This window comes from Sceloporus undulatus, chromosome 1 (genome assembly GCF_019175285.1).
Source record: "Sceloporus undulatus isolate JIND9_A2432 ecotype Alabama chromosome 1, SceUnd_v1.1, whole genome shotgun sequence".
Classification (NCBI taxonomy): domain Eukaryota; kingdom Metazoa; phylum Chordata; class Lepidosauria; order Squamata; family Phrynosomatidae; genus Sceloporus; species Sceloporus undulatus.
This window is the reverse complement of record NC_056522.1, coordinates 244,501,994-244,519,665: the sequence shown is the minus strand read 5'-3', so window position 1 is coordinate 244,519,665 and position 17,672 is coordinate 244,501,994. Positions and strand designations below refer to the sequence as shown.

The following is a 17,672-nucleotide window of genomic DNA, read 5'->3' as shown; positions in this document are numbered from 1 at the left end:
AACTACTCAAGATCTTGAAGTATAAAGATGTATCATTGAATGCTAAAGTTATTAGATTGTCCATGTGATCACATTTTCAGTACTTATGTATGGTTATGAAAGCTGGAGGTTAAAGAAAGAATGATAAAAAGAAAATCAACTAAGTTGATATACAGTGCTAGAGAAAAGTTCTACAAATACTGGAGACTGCTAAAAAGAAAAATAAGAGCAAATCCTGGAGCAAATCAAACCTGAATTCTCCCTAGAAGCCAAGATAACAAACTAGGGCGGGTTACAGATGAGCAAAAAGGGGTGTGCTCATGACGTCATGAAGGTATAGCCTTTAGACGGCCCTTACCTGAATGCCGCCATGAACGCGCCGCCTGCATGCCCCAAGCGGGAAGAAGCAGCATTAAAAAGGTGCCGCTTTTTTCCGCTTCTTTTCTATATACTGCGCAACTGCGCATCTCTGTGTAAGCTGCTGCACCTGTATGCTACAATTGTCACGCCGCAAATTTAAGTTGTCCATTTAAAGGCTCCGAGTCAGCTGTGTCGCATAATGAGTCGGGGTCCTGGAACATGCGCAGTTTGCACCGAGGCTCTAATTAGAGTTTCAGATGGCATGCAGATGTGGAAGCTGCAGCACAGCTGCACTCTATTTTAATGCTCGTAACCCTAACCCTAGAGCTGCTAGAATTGTGGAAAGTTTGGAATTTAAAGTGAACCTCTACACACATTTCTGCGCCATTTTCACCTAACCAAAAAAAAAAAAAACCGCTAAAACTTTAAATATTTACAAGGGAGGTGATGGGGGGTGGCAGGGGGACAGCGGTGGCAGCAGCGACAGCTGTGGCTGTGCATTGCAGATTCAGCAAGAGCGCGGGGACCAAAGGAGAGGAGGTATCCATGATGCTGGTGACACTGGCAATGTGCAAGTGGACAAGGATGCCAACACCAGCTGATCACCAGCTGGCAGGAGGCCACCTTTGTTCTTGGGTAGGGCGGGGGGAAACGTTTAAAGGGGCCTGAGCGCTTTAAATGTGCACATACGCTTTCTGCCGCCAGTGCTGACTGCCGCAGCTGCGCAGCTGCGCATTCGCCAGCCGGCAAAAGAAAAAAAGCTGTGTTTTTTGCCGCCCGTGCAGAAGCTGCCTCTCTCTTTGCAGCATCCTGCGAGGCGGCGGTATGGAAGCTGTGGGTAAGAAACGGCCCCAGGTGAGGCGTCTTCACTACCCCCAGTGTGGAAGCCCCATCCACCTTTGCCACGCCCCCGGGGCGGGTGGTCTGGAGACTCCGTATTCAGGGGAAGACACCTTCAAGACGTCTTCCCCTGCCCATCTGTAACCCGCCTTGGATAGTTGTATTTTGAACATTTCATGAGAAGGCATGACTCATTAGAAAAGACAATAATGCTTGGGAAGGCATTTTCTTGGCAGTAGGAAAAGAGAAAGACAACGTTCCAGCTAATAGACTCAAGCAAGGAAGCCACACAGCCCTTTAATCTGCAGGACCTGAACAGGGCTCTTGATCGTAGAATTATTGAATCATAGAGTTGGAAAAGACCACAAGGGTCATAGGGTGACTTGGAGGTTTCTCATTCATAGGGTTACTGAAGTCGACTTGATAATAGTTAACAACAGCAATAGCAACATGTGAATGGGTTTCAGGGATGTAATTATTTGCTAATGTTATGATTGAACAAAATTGCAAGTAATTTTAGCAATTTTATTCCTGGTGTGAAAGTATTTCAAAACTACAGTTGTCAACATCTATTCGTAGTTTGGGACCTAATATGTGCAAAGCCCCCCCCCCTCACCCACCCTCAAATAGGAAGTGATTTTCTATACACAAAATTGCAGGGGTTTGTTCTGTGCAAAATTCATGCATGATTCTTTTTGCTGTTTCCTCAAATAAAATGTTGTTTTCTGTGCAAAAATTGTGGCAGTTTTACACTGTCCCAGTTGTCCCAAATTGTGAAGGTTCTTGTCAGTACAGGGCACCATGATAGTTTCCTAATATTCAATATGTTTTTGACCTTTATTGGAATTCTTTTTTTAAAAAAAAATATTATTTCCAGCTCTAGTAGGTTTGCACTGTGTATGGCTCGTCTCTCTGTTTAAATTGCATAGGTTATCCTAGTGGGAACATCTGAAAAGCCTAGTTATTGCTGCACTGAAATAACTCAGTGTTTAAACATTCCTTTAGCAATTGTTAATTTGCATTTGTAGTGCACTAATCTTCTTTAGGTGAGAAATAATAGAAATCATTTCTGATTTAAAAGAACAAAAGTAAGAAAGAAAGAGATTAGCTGAGGACAAATGACAGTTAATGGGTTTATGTAACAACAAGAGGAAAGCTCCAGGAAATTGCCACTTGGGTTTTAAACAAACAAAAAAGGAAAGATGAGAAGAGAGAGTTTAAACAAGTTCTCTTTTAGTGCTTTCAGCTCTATTTCTTCAGAGGAGAATAAAATGTAGTTACATTAGCAAATAGAAACTAAGCATAGTAAATGTCACCTTGTTTCAACTTAAATGAAATTAGGGTTGAGAAAGGTAGACTCATGTCATCAATGTCCTACCAGTTATGGATATTTCTTCCTATTGAAACCAGTGTTCTAAACTTTGGTCATGAGGGCTTTGCTCCAAAGAAATTTTTAACTCTGGTGGCTGAATTTTGGAACATCCAGGAGTGCATTTACAATCTTTCCAAATGTTTTCACTATAGGAGCTTTGAATGTTCATACATTGTGTTAAAACACGTAAAAAAAGAGAAAAAGAAAGAGGCAAAACTCTTTCCCTTCTTTTGCAGTGTGGGAAATCACTGGGATAGGTGATCAGTTTAGAGCAGTGGTCCCCAAACTATGCCCTTTAAGAGGGTTTGGACTTCATCTCCCAGAAGCTTCAGCCATGTTGGCCAATAGCATGCAATTCTGGGAGCTGAAGTCCAAAATCCTTTAAAGAGCACAGTTTTGGGGACCCCTCATTTAAAGAAACCACATTCACTGCTGTTGTCTTGGCTTCTCATGGCTGTTGGTTGCCATCTTTAATTTTACACAATAATCCAAGCAAAGTGGTACACCATGGTGCAACATCATTCTGGGATGATTTTTGGAATAAATGATGCATGAATTGTCAGCTTTAACTAACATGACTAGAGGCTGGAACAACTGAGAAATGCTATGAGTGATGGCCAGAATCCTGGTGGAGGATTACATTTTCGTAAGCAGACTTCTGTCTGTGGGAATTAAAAATGGGTTGTTCCATAATGTCTGTACTCAGTAAAGGGCTGATGCTATATTACTATGCTGGGAAACCAGCAAAATGACCAAGGTGTATTGGTCCCATTGTCATGGGAACACAAACTAGGGAATGCCAATATACAACAGCGGAAGCCAATGCACATCTGGACACTCATGCTGTGTACTGTTATGCATCTTCACAATTCTATAACAGGATTTCTTATACCTAGACATACATCAAGTTATGTAACATACACTGTTATAGAGGGTTCTAGCTTTTGGTTCAAAGAACTAAGGGGCTATACATACAGTCCTGGTGGGGTGCATGCAGCCGCCCCTTCTTCAGCCAGATCAGGGCCATGGCAACTGGATGCTTCAGCCCCGATCTGGCCTCTGGAGGTCACAAAAAGGAACTGCAAAAAGCAGCTCCTTTTTGTGCCCTGCAAAGGACACCATAGTTGCCATGGTGTGACTAAATGGCACCCCTTTGGTGCTGCATCATCTAGATGCAGTGCCAGAGGTGTGTCATGTTGCTATGTGCTGTCTGGAGCGGTGCGCGGCCTCATGGCACCCTTGGCGCAGAGTCAGAGTATGCAACGTCAGGACACTGCACCCTGACTCCATCCACAGGCCAGCTTTTCAGGCCGGTTTGTATAGGGCCTAAGTGTTCTTTTTTAAATATATATATATTCAGTCTAAAAGTTTGCACTTCTTATAGATAGATCTTAATTTTCCCATTACTTCTTTTTAAAAAAATCCCAATAAGAAATATGAAGCAAAGAAACTACAACATACCACACTTACATCTCTTATTTGTTCTTTTCAGTCTTATTATCTTGTTATCAAACTTGTATTCGCTTTTGATAAAAATTAAATTGTATGTATCAAAATTACTTCCTTCTTGTTTTTGTTGTTATTTACAATATCACATGTTCTTTATCGATATACAAATTCATTTCTTTGACCATTTTTGTTTGTACCACTTAAAGAAACATGTTTGTCACAGGCAATCCTAAATTATACATTTTATTAAAGGATTAGCAATAGTTATTCAGAGCTGGCCATCTTTATCTCCAAAATTTCACTATTGACTCCCAGTCTATTTTCATTTTTTTTTCCAATGAATAGAAATGACTGTTCTAAACTCTAAGCCTCATCTCTGAGTATTGAGGAACTTGAGAACCACCTTCCTTCCAAATAGCTGCCACACACACTTTCACTAACTATTAATGCACTGGGGACATTTGGGATTAGCCTCAGAGGTTACCTTGCTGTTGTAGTAGAATATGTGTGTGGTAAATGCAGGTAATGATTCACTCAGGTCCCAGCTAAACCAAGTTCTAGGACTACCAAAAGGAAACAAAATCACCATTGTTACAATATTAAAATTTAATTCATATACATAGGTGATAAAAGGATATTCAAATAAAAAATGTGTTAAAATAAACCTCATATACCTTCAGCTGACAGAAGGAGGATTCCCCCAGCAAGAAATGTAACACAATCTCCAGAACATACAGGACATACCCAATAGCCTGTAGATCCAAATCTCTAGACTGATGCCTCATTGTCTCCTTAGAAGCAGGAGTGGCAATCCTATCACCTTCCAGATTTTATTGCAATGTAAGCCCCCTGTGAAGCCCCTACCTACATGGGGGGGGGGTGCTGGTTCTAGCAGTCCACCAGCATCTGGAAGCATATACTTCCCACCCCCAACCTAGAGCAAAATTTATGAAGTCTTGCATACATGGCAAAAGGACAATATACTTTACATGTGGAATGAGTTGGAATACCAGTCAGATGAGAGTAAGGATACCACCACATACGTTCCCTGATTTTTCTCATTCCCATCACATCCCAGAATTCTCAGTATTTACTAAACTAGTGATGTGATGACAAAATAATATAAAGTTAGTTTCACAGGATTTGTTCTTGACAAACCCATGCTGGTTCCTACTAATCACTGCATTGTGATCAAGACAGGGTCACGGGCAGACACCTATATAATCCATTGTAATACTGTCCAGGTACTGAAGTCAGACTTATTAGATTATAGTTTTCTGAATTTTCTTTTTTGCCTTTTTTTAAACAGAGGGACATTGTTTGCTGCTCTCCAGTCCTCTAGCACCTCAGCTGTTCACCAAGATTTCTGAAAAATAATGGCAAGTATTTATGTAAGTATGTAAGTCCCAATACTCTGGGATGTAGTTCATTTCACCGTACTCAATGGTTAAGTATGTTAAGAAGGTGATTCCTGAATAACTTATTGCTCTTGATTTTCAATTGGATTCTTTGCCAAGGTCTCTGCTAATGCATGGAAGCATACACTTCCCTCCCCCCCCTTTTTTTTTGGGGGGGTGTTCCATAAAGTAGGTACTGACCACTTCTATTTTTCCACTTTGGTCTGTTAGCATTTTAGCATCATTCCTGAACATTGGTCCCTCCATTTCTTTAATCAGTCTCTTGTTTTGAACTTATTTGGAAACCCTCTTTTTGTTGTTCCTTTTTGCCAGGCAATCAAAGTGGTGTACAACAAGATAAAATACATCCATATATACATAATGCCCCTCCTAAAACAATATTAAACAATATAAGATTAAAAACTAACATGCTAATTTCTTGATTATAAAAAGAAGAAGAAAAACCCAAATACTCTCCATTGGTCCAGTTTGATCACTCATGTGGATTTCTGTGTTATTTATCTTTGATGTATTATGTTCTGCCCTTTCCTTTCTTCCCCATGTATTCCTTTTGAACAGATTATATCCTTCAATTGTTATACTGTGAGCCCACACCAACTTTAAGCATCCACAGACAGAGAGTCCCATTGATTTCAATAGCCACATGTGCACATAGCCCCAGTAGAGCCCATTTGTAGCCCATCTGTAGCCAGTAGTCCTTCATCTAAGAGTTGAAGACCCAGAAGCCAAACCTCTCGCATTTGCATAGACAGTCCTTCATTTGCAGTGTCTTCCTCTCCCTGTGTAGTCCTCTATCATTCACTGGTAGAATTGGCAAGAATACCACCTATGCCTTTAAACTCTTCACTTCCCTGCCTAGGGTTTCATAGTCCAAAGTGATCTGTTCAAAGGTGTTCTTTTCAGTGTCATTAGTGACCACATGAATCAGAAGAAAGGGGTACTGTTCTGTGTTCTTGATGAGCTTCAGAAATGTGTCAATGACATCCTGGATAAGCACACCAGGAAGACATCATGCTTCCTAGTTCATCTTGTCTAGCTATATGTCCTCATAGCCAGATGCAGACTGATGAGATCTGCTGGCATTTTCCAGAGGTCTCAGCAGACAATGTCATCATTCTGTGCTGGGCTACGTGACATAGTCATTCATTTTTCCAGTACTCCTGCTCTCCTACAGACACTGAATGGCCATGATGGGGGGCTGCAGTGTTTAAACAGGAAATCTGGAAAGGGGTTTTGATTACTGCAGGGAAAAGAAAGGAATATATCATCCACAATAACTGAAACAAAACAAAACAAACAAAAAGGACATGCACAGGCAAACACTGGATTTAACAACAGTGTATGTTGATAACAGAAAATTAGCCAATGAACAGTACGCACATGCATCAGTGTACTGAGGGGATTCCAATACTTTGCAATCACTTTTGTCCAGGCTCTAACAATTCAATAGTGGTCTCTGATTAATGGAATGCTGATTAGAAAATAACAAGAATGCTTTCCAAATGAGATTCTATTATGTATTATCAGGAAAGAATTGTAAACAAGACAATCCTTTATTTATTTCTGAAGTAGCCTAAATCCCCTAAAGGCAGTAGCTCCTGCCTGATCTGTTTCAGCAATTTCCTGCAGAATATTTCTCATGTATATTCTAATACACTAAAGACACCAGATCTTGTTTGATCTTGGAAACTAAGCATGGCCAGTCCTGGTTAGTATATGGATGGGAGACCATCAACAAATACCAGGTGCTGTAGACTATATCTCAGAGGAAGACACTGGCAAAACTACCTCTGAGTATTCTTTCCCTAAGAAAAACCTATGAAATTTATGGGGGCAGCATAAGTCAACAGGTGACCTAAAAGAGCATGTGTGCACACACATATAGGAAAGCTACGGTCAGGAATCATCATGTGATGAAATGTTTATGTTTAATCACAAGAGAGATGTTCCCTCTTATCTGATGCTAATGAACAGTTGCACAGAGATTGCACTGCAAAAGGAGCAATGAACAGAAAACTAGGAGGGATTTTTTGTAAAAAAAAAAACAAAAAACCCTTTTTTCCCCCACTTCCTTTTCTCCTTGGGGATCTGATGCTGTCTTTTTTGCTTTGCGTGAACTCTCTTTCTATATACTGTACTCTAGGCTTTCTTTCTTTCTTTTTATTTGCTTCACTGAGTACCAATAGCTGGATACAGCACATTCAGCTTACACGCCTCACCCAAGGCAGGGGTTCAATTACAGGAAATCAAAGACCAGTTTTCTGCGTGGACAGAGATGACCCAGCACAGGGAAGAGCTGAAACAGCTGTGAAATGAATCCTTGAAGTGGACAGATGGGTTGGGAGACACTAGGGCTCTAAAATGATCATCAGAGAAAAAAATAATTCTCTAACCAGGGAGAGAAAGAGGCCAGAAGGAGGGGGAGTGAGAGAAAATTGTGGCAGAGCCCACAAGTGAATTATTCTGCATTAACATGTTTTACAGGGAAAGGAACAAAAACAGTGTATCTAACAATTAGTGGTACGGGCTGATTATCTATTTTGCTTTCAACAGATTCTTTTGTTGGTTAATTAATGAGAATAAATATGAATGCCTTAACCCTGCCTCTGAGAACATTTAATGAATATCTCTAAATAAGCAAAGACATTGAACCACCAATCAGAGCTATGCAATCCTATCAAGGAGAGGGAATGCTTTGTGCCAGAAAAATCACAACTGGCCTTTTTTGTGACTGCATCCAAACTGCAGAACTGTCATGTCTAAGTGCTATGGAATTCTGGGAAATGGAGTACATTGTGGCACCAGGGTTCTATGACAAATAAGTCTATATATCTCACAAAAATACAATCTTAATGTCATAAATTATGACATTTATGTCATATTAGTGCTGAACTGGGGGCTGCCACTTCTGAAAGGTTTCTTATTCTTATCCTTAACATTTATGTGTTATGCAGAAATGATATGGTGGATAACAGTTATGCCTACTGAATTTAATTTATACAAATGGGAGAGGGGGGGTTTCATTTCATGTTGTTTTGGGGAGAAAATGCCAAAATTTATTAACTTGTTCAGTATTTGATTCAAGTCTTATCCTGGAGTCAATAAATAATATACTTCCATTTTAAATATAAGGCACAACCTTGCCACAGTACACATTGTCTCTTGGGCCAAGATCAATACTTATTTGAAACATTAGTGACACTGTTTTGCTGCTCTTTTCAAAATGAATGGTGTTTACATTGTATTTCTAAAAGGACTGAAATCAACAAAGCTTAAATAAAATCACCATTATTTTTTGACAAGCTGACAGCCTAACAAGCTCTTTTTTATTGGTTTACCATAATCAACTCCTACTGAAGCAAACAAGGCATAAAAAGCAGCTAAGGAGATTGAAAATTATACATATTTCTAGATAAATTAACCCACATGAAAGGGCGAAAAAAAGAAAGAGAATACAGCACATGACTTACGAAACAGTGAGCAGGTAAGAAATCAACCAGCTACCAATAGAGAACACACAACCAAATAAGTCCAGTGTCGTCCGTACCCTTTGAAAATTAATGCCATTCAGACAGTGTGGTTGAAAAAAGGCAACATATCTGAAGTTGCAATTCTGTTATACCTGCCTACTTGGGAGTACACTCCTTTTGCAATCAATGGCCTGGTACAGATGAGAAGAAAGGGATGGCCAGATTGTTGCCACGACAACCACACAGCTGTGGCAACAAACCACAGGAAAAAGGAACTCCGAAATGGAGCTCTTTGCCACGCTGCCGCCAAGGTGTCATTTCTGCCCTGGGGCCTCGTGGTGACGTCATGCATGCGCCGCACTGTTTGGACATGGCACATGCATGACATCATCGATATGCGTGCTGTGTGGACACAAATTGACTTTTTTGTGGTGTTTTGGTGAACGAAATTGGTGAGCAAAACACTCAATTCCACACCTCCCAAAAACTCATTATTTTATATAAAACCTGTGCACACAATATTTTATCAAAATACGTTGGAATGTGTGAATACCGGATGAACACTACACAGAAATACTCACTTTGTCCTACTGTAAGAAGAAAACTGTGCAAATTATTCATCTAAAGAGTACTTAGGTGTCAGTTGGTTATATATAACGTTATTTTAAACTACACAAAATATCCTATATTACCTTCACTTGCTTATCAGCTTACTTTTTTGGAGAAAAATCCCCTAGCATCAGGATATAGAAGTCGCAAGAGATGCAAGCATTTTGGGGGTTAGCATAAGCAAAGCCATTTTCATTCCCCTTTCACATCTTTGAATGCAAGATTAAACAGTCAAATATTTACATTCCTAGTTTGCTTTCAGATCAGCTCATGCTTTCAGATCAGTAGGATAAGAGGGTGGGAGTTGTCTAGTGCATTTCTCAACACAGTGTACATATATTGATTATATGTAAGTGTGGAATGTGCACGTGAATGGAATATTGAAAACTTTTGAGATTTCTGAATTAATCTTTTAAAAGCTTCTAGAACATAAACACACATCATGAAAACCAAAGATAAGCATGTCATTGCATTGCTCCCCAGTTCCCCCTCCAACTTTTAAAGCGGTGTACATTTGGTAACACTAGACTAAATGATAAAAACCATCCTCAACCTGCACTACCACATTGATTCAAGATATACTGAATTGTATAAACATACCCAGGTTGATGTGCAAAGAAAGCTTTCCATTTTGCAGCTCCAGGGTAATATAATCTCCACGCTGACCTTCTCCATGAAACAAGACTCCATCTCCCTGCATGCTCTTGAACTTCAGGGAAACAACATCTTTGAAGGTACTCATCAGCTTTTGGTTGAACCTATAGAGGAGGGAGCTCCTTCCATCAAAGTCAGCAATATCAGATTCTGCAAGAGGAGGGAGAAGTAAATAGAAAATGAGAGGGAACTTAGGTGCATACTTGTCTGTCTGTATGCATGTATACACACACACACACACTAAGGAGTTTATCAGACAAGGGAAATTGGAAGTATAATCCAATGGCAATCTGAATGCAATCATGGGGTTTAACGTTATTGCATGATAGACTACCATATGCAATTTCAGGCAATGGGAAGTCAGTCCAAACGCAATCATGGAGTTTCATGTTATTGTGTGATAGACTGCCACAAGCAAATTCAGGCAATGGCATGCTATTTTCGGGCAATGGGAAGCCAGTTTGAACACAATGCGCATTCATGCAATTGCGCTAAACTTGCAACTTTAAGTGAATGCATTCTGGCCCCACTTTCTTTTCATTCGAATTTAAGAGAAATTCCTCCCATTTGATAAACTCCACATGCACACAAAAAGACACAGCAATACACTACCTTTCTGAATAAATCCTCCCCCCAACTGCTGGCAGCTTATAAACAATAATTAATACCAGGAAATTGTTTTAAAAAGAGAAATAGAATCAATGGTAGTTTAAATCTAGTTTACATGTATACTTAATAGAATATAGTTGAAAAATAAATATTTGTATTATTCTGAGGGTAACTCAGAACATTAAATTATTATTATTATTATTATTATTATTATTATTATCCTTTATTTATAAAGCGCTGTAAATTTACACAGCGCTGTACATACAATCTTTTTAATTGGACGGTTCCCTGCCCTCAGGCTTACAATCTAAAAAGACACGACACAAAGGGAGTGGTGGTGGGGAAGGGGCCTCTCTAGTAGGATAATACATATAAAATACATAGCAATATATAGCAATATTAAATAAAACAGGCACCAAAAGAACATCAAATAGTAAGCGACAATTATGCAATGCCTGGGAAGGCTTCTCTGAACAGGATGGTCTTCAACTCCATTTTGAAGCTGGTTAAAGAAGTGATGGCTCTTGCTTGCGGGGGAAGAAGGGCCCTAGTTGGAAGGTGAGGAGAAATAAGGTCTGATAAGTAAGGAGGGGCCAGTCCATGGAGGGCTTTAAATGTCGACAGCAGGAGCTTATACTGAATGCGGAAAGGGAGGGGGAGCCAGTGAAGGGATGCCAACACAGGAGAGATATGGTCACAGCGGTGGGCGGATGTGATAATGTGTGCAGCTGAATGCTGGACAGAAATTAAAGGACGGAGGTGAGAAAGAAGAAGCCCTGCCAAAAGGATGTTATTATCAAGTCGTGAGATCACTAGGGCATGGACCAGGATCTTGGCAGTAGAGGCGGAAAGATAAGGTTGGATTTTAGCAATATTGTACAAAAAGAATATACAAGCCTTGGCTGTGGTCTGGATCTGAGGGATACATGACAGAGAAGAATCAAAGATAAAACCAAAACTGCGGGCTTGCTGGACTGGTTGAATAGAAATGTTGTCCACAGAGACAGAAAAGGAGTGTGGAAGGGTGGACTTAGGAGGAAAGACAAGCTCAGTCTTGGACATGTTGAGCTTCAAACGCCGATGGTGCATCCACTGCGAGACAGCTGTGAGACATGATGGAACTTGCTGTTCAAGCCTTGGAGAAAGGTCAGGGGCGGAAAGATACAACTGGGTGTCATCGGCATACAGATAGTAGGAAAAACCAAAAGAGCTGATGAGTTTACCTAAGGACAGTGTGTAGAGAGAAAACAGAAGGGGGCCCAGAACAGAGCCCTGGGGAACTCTAACAGATAAGGGAACAGGAGAAGTCTGACCACCTGCAACCACTGCAAAAGATCTGTCTGACAAATAAGATCTAAACCAGTCTGAGAACCCAAGGTCAGAGAGTATGTCAACTAGGAGACAGTGATCAATGGTGTCAAAGGTTTTAACAGTATGTCAACTAGGAGACAGTGATCAATGGTGTCAAAGGCTTTAACAGTGTTAAAGAAGGAGAAGGAGAAGTTAATAGTGCCAACTAGAGAAGATCCACTGAATAAGTGAGAATGTAGTAAGTCAATTTTTCCTTGGGTTGTACTGACTGAATGGATCTATATTCTAATCTAACTGGCACAAACAATTGGCTTTAAGACCATATGCATTTCTTTGGGAAAAGAGCTGCAAAGATATGGGGTCACTACTGAGAAGTGTTTGTTTTCCAGCCAATACATTCAGTACTAATATTGCTTAAGTCTTGGAGAAGGATTCTGACAGACCCAGTTATGAATCCCTGTTCAGCCATGGAAACCCACTGGGTGACCTTGGACAAGTCACACTCTCTCAGCCTCAGAAGAAGACATAGGTAAACCCCTTTGGCACAAAGCTTGCCAAGAAAACCTCATGGTGGGTTCATCTTAGGGTCACTAAACGTTGGAGTCGATTTGAAATCCATAACAACAACATAATTAAGTACTGCAGAAACTGGAGATATTTTGCCATGTTTCTTGAGTTCTAAAATCTCTGGCGCCCTTTGCTCCTTTGCTTGAAGGTACACCTTGAAACTTGTGGAAAAGCTAATTCTGTCTCAAACACAAATTTTGCTGATAACTGGTGTCAGACAGACCCTTTGCCAATTTGGCAGAGGTAATCCTTATTAATCTTGTGTCATTTCACATTTTTCAGCTGCTTTTAAAATGCCCCTGACTCTCTCTCCTCCTCCCACTTTCCCCCTTCACGCTCAGCTTACTTCAACTGCTGTAAACTGAGTTCAAAGTACAAAGGTAGTTTGCACCCAATGAACTCAATGGGGAGGGGAGAGACAGGATTTTGGCAAAATGCTGAAATTTCTCCTAGCTTGTGTGTTCTCTTTCACTGGTAACTTTTGCTGTCTTGACCACATTCTGATGCAGCTTGGCCTCATGTGTCCCATTTTTCATCTGTGAAATGTTGGAAGATATGTAATGATAGAGTGATGTAATGTTGCAGCTTTTTCATTCCAGAGCTACATGGTAAAAAGTAGAACTCATAATCTTTAAATTTAGTGTGTGTGTGTGTGTGTGTGTATTATAATAAATAAAACTTTTATTTATATCCCATTTTTTGTAATGAAATAATCAAAGCAGCTTACAACATTTAAAACATTCTAAATACAATATGTTTCTATTACAATTCCCCCCTTACATTCCCCTTTTCAAATATATTTGATTTATATCCCATTTTTCTTCCAATGAGACCCATGGCAGTTTACAGTATAAGTTAAAACAAAACAAAACAATTTTAAAAAAACAAACATAAGTAATAATATTCAAAACATATTAAAAGAATTTAAAACACAGTAATATATATAAACTGTGCCAGAGTGGTGTAGTGGTCTGAGTGTTGGACTAGGGTAGCCAGGGTTGAAAGCCCTGTTCAGTCATGGATCCCCTGGGTGACTATGGGCACACTGGATAAATCATGTCAATGCTGTGATGAGGGTGACCAGACGGCAGATTTGACTTGAAAGCACAAGACAACAACAAAAATGAAGTCAGAAGTATAACATATATACACACACCACTAAAATACCACTCTATGTCCCGTTGCGGAAAGTACGTGCTCGGCACGTACTAGGGTTAGAAAGGGGCATCCTTTCTGGATGCCCCTAACCCTAGTACGCGCCAAGCACGTACAAAATGGTGCACCCATTCTACATGGGCGCCACCATTTTGACATAGCGGACGCTTAGCGTCCACACATCATGCTGCAGAAATGACGCTGCGAGTGCGCCATTGGCGCCTTGCGGCGTCATTTCCACGATGCAAAAACAAGCCCCTTTTGGGGCTTCTTTTTTGGCCACTGGGAAGCCTCACTGTCTGGAGGCTGAGGCTTCCCAACAGCGGAAACAGGCGCCAGCAGACCTCCCTTTTTGGGTGGTCTGTAAAGCGCCTATGACAGCTAACAGCCATAGGTTCTGAATAGGATACAAAACCTTAATGTTAATAGAATCCTGAATCATAGCTGCAGTCTGAACAATCCAGAAAGCTTTGTTGCATTGCAGGACTACAGGGCCAATCTTCCCAGTCTTTATGGATTGACTAGTTTTTACAAATGTGTAAATCTTTACTCTGAATTCATTGCAGAACCAATCTATTTCCCTCCCTGAAAGTCAAGCCTTACTGTTGTCTCTTTTTTTCAGAACAACCTATGTCTTCCTCTGTATCCCTTCATGCTGCCACCTAAAGCAGTTTTCATAAACTTGTATGTCAGGGTAGTCCCTCAACATTTTGAAACAGCACTCTACCATTTTAAAGTGAAGTATGTGCCCTCAAGTCCCTGTCAACATTTGTCTACCTCATGAATTTCATTGGGTATTCTTAGGCACGGAATACTCAAAAATGGTTTACTACTGCCTTCCTCACAAATATAGCCTCCAGTAGTGTCCAGTCCTCCATCCAAGAACATACGAGGCCTGATCCTACTTACTTTCCAAGATCACATAGGATCTGGTGCCTTCATGGTATAACAGCTGGCTATCTTGGAACAACTATTTTCTTTGGGGGGTGGGTCTTCTTTTTATTTAAAGATACAATTTTGATAGTTATTGATAAGATCTTTATGATACAGTATTGCCTTAAATTTTCTGGTGTGCAATCCATGTTGGTTTTCTCTTTCCAACTTAGCAATCAATCTCTAAAACCAGCAAAAGAAAAATGATTAACTGGTGGGTGTCCTTTGCCAAGCAAGAGGTCTAAGCCAAGGTGGACATTAATACCTTCAAAATGACAGGAAATAAGTTGTGCATTTTTATTTTTATTTTGACCTCATATATACAGATACCAGTGACCAATGTCATTTCTATTTAGGTATCTCATTTAAAGCTGAAAAAAGATTGTGGTAAACAGATTTCATTTCAAATGGTGTTAATGCTAACAATCTGTCACAATGGGTGGCAAATTCAGGGCAGTGAGACAATTGCAAATTGGCACACCTGGAAAGGTAACAATTGTCCAATTATGAAGCAGAAAAAGAGCATACGTACTAAGGAAAACACTGCAAAGTTAGGGAGGGGAATGTCCCCATGAGAATAGGGTGTAAAACTATAAAAGGTCCATTGTTACATGGCAAAAGCATGACTTGTTTTTTCCCCATCCTTCCATACACAGGGCTTTTGAAAAACAGCATTATCATGGAGATGACATGTTCTATCAGACCTCTGATCCACTGATCAGAAGGCATCTACAGGGGCTGAAGAACCCTGAGTGAAGCAAGCACCTAATGCTGCCAAAGCTAACTCATTGACACCCAGAAGTCATTGGTGGCACTCTACATGATGAAGAAGATGATGACAATAATGGTGGTGGTGATGATTTGAAACAACACTTCTTTTGCATGTCAAAATCACGCAAAGGTCTAGGAATGAAGCACACTTAGATTAGAGCAGAGCTCTCATGAAGCAAAAATATTTGAAGGTACAGTGAAAAAACATAGACTTTTAGAGCACTGAGAAAGTACACAGACATGCAAGATTGAAGAGACAGTGTGTTTCCTAGGGATGGAAAAAATATTCAATTCTTTTATTATTATTTTTAGAAATGAATGGCAGGGGTGTTACTCTTCATGATTTCTTCAAGCCACTGATGCCTTCCTCTCAGATCCTATGTGCTAATTACACCCAGGAAGGGCATTCCACATCTCTCTCCCCTCTCTCTCAACACTATTTGTTTTTTATTTTGAACTCTCAATGTGTTATAGCTCTGGATCATGCTCTGACCTTGGTAAGTTGTTCCTTTCAGGGGAAGTTTCTCCTTGGGATTCTTAAACAAAGAGAGGGAGGGAGGGAGGGAGGGAGGGAGAGAATGCTAGTAGAAAGCATTCACCCAAACACAACTCTTTGATTCCCCACCCACCCAAACTTGTGTTATAGTTTGGAATTAAAATGGAGAGGACTTCATACCATTCCATGTACACAAGATACTCAACATTGTGATGGTGCAGGATATTTTATTATAAAGTTTATAAAATAAAACACTAAAGTTAAGTAAAGAAAAGTATGTGAGCACCTGTTGGTTGCATAAGTATTTACTCACTTTCTGTGACATGCCGCAGTAAGTGCTGGTGAGACCACTGACTCAAGAAGTCATATACGCAGTTAAATGGAGTGTATTTGCATACAATTTCAGTGTCATATAATCACAGATTAAATGCTACTGTTTGTGAAGTCCCCAGAGTTTACTGGAGAGCATATTTAAATAAACAGCATTGTGAAGATCAAGGAGCTATTTTAATCAATAACATATCTTGCACCTTTACAGTGTTTAGTATCTTGTGTAAATCAAGTGGCAGCAACACAAATTAAATCATTTTGCAGTTTCAAGTTGTAAAGCAACAGAATCTGGAAAAGAGGTGGGTGTGAATACATTGGGCCCTTCCCTTATGTGGGGGATCTGTCCCTACCCACCCCCACATAAGCACCAGGGCTCTCTGACAGAGGCAGCTAAATGTCTCACAAAACTACAGTTCCAGAATTCCCTAGCATTGAGCCAGCGTAGTTAAAGCAGTCTCAGACTGGATTATTTCTGCAGTGTGTTTTGGATCTTAGTCTGGTTAGAGGCTGTGTTCTTACCTATATTTCAAACAAGTCACTACAGATTATACCTTCATGCTAACATGTCTTTACATGATGTCATTTAGATTTGAGCCATTGGTTTGTTTCCAAAGATTCTCCATCCCTTTCATTCATATGCCTCATGAATGTTTCAAAAGTGTCCAGTCAGAGTTTCCTGTAGTTTTAACATTTTCCACCAGCGCTATGAAGCATAGAATGAGAACAAATGAGCTGCAGAAAGATTATCAGGCAGAATGAGCAGCTATTAAAACCAATGGTTATATATATTTAGGAGACTCAGGTGATTTGCAGCTCAGAGTCTAAAAGTGTAGCTGTGCAGCAAGGTGACCCCAGTTTTGTGCTAAGAAATCCAGTACAAAAAGCTACTCAGTTATACTATAATATTCGGAAATGTGTATACATAAGTTTAACTAATTGTAAAGAAAACCACACTGAATTGGATTTACTCACTCCCACATAACAGTACATAGGATTAAAGACTGAGGCTACAGCACTACACACACATATCTGGATGTCTTAGAACCAATAAACCTAATTTGGCCTTACTAAACAGACATGCATATCATTGCAATGTTTGTGCTAGACAGGTCTAAGCATGCATCTGTATTGTAGTAATAGCAGCTTCATTTATATACTACAGTACTTCATACCACACTGAGCAGTCTCTAAGTGGTTTACAGCTGTAAGCTAATTGCCCCCATCAAGGTGGGTATTCATTTTAGTGACCTCAGAAGGATGCAAGGCTGAATCGACTGTGAGCCGCTGGCTGGGATTCAATTCACAACCTTGTGGTTTCTGAGTGAGTGGCTGCAGCGCTGGCATTCAAT

At 40.1% G+C, this 17,672-nt stretch overlaps 1 protein-coding gene across 1 annotated transcript in view; it reads right to left on the bottom strand.

Moving 5' to 3' along the window:
- The window catches only part of CNTNAP5 (contactin associated protein family member 5), a 479,983-nt gene that overhangs the window by 250,083 nt on the left and 212,228 nt on the right, over positions 1-17,672 (bottom strand). The window contains exon 5 of the mRNA XM_042445209.1: positions 10,098-10,301. Coding sequence (XP_042301143.1) covers positions 10,098-10,301 — 204 coding nt within the window. The remainder of the gene's footprint in view (positions 1-10,097; positions 10,302-17,672) is intronic.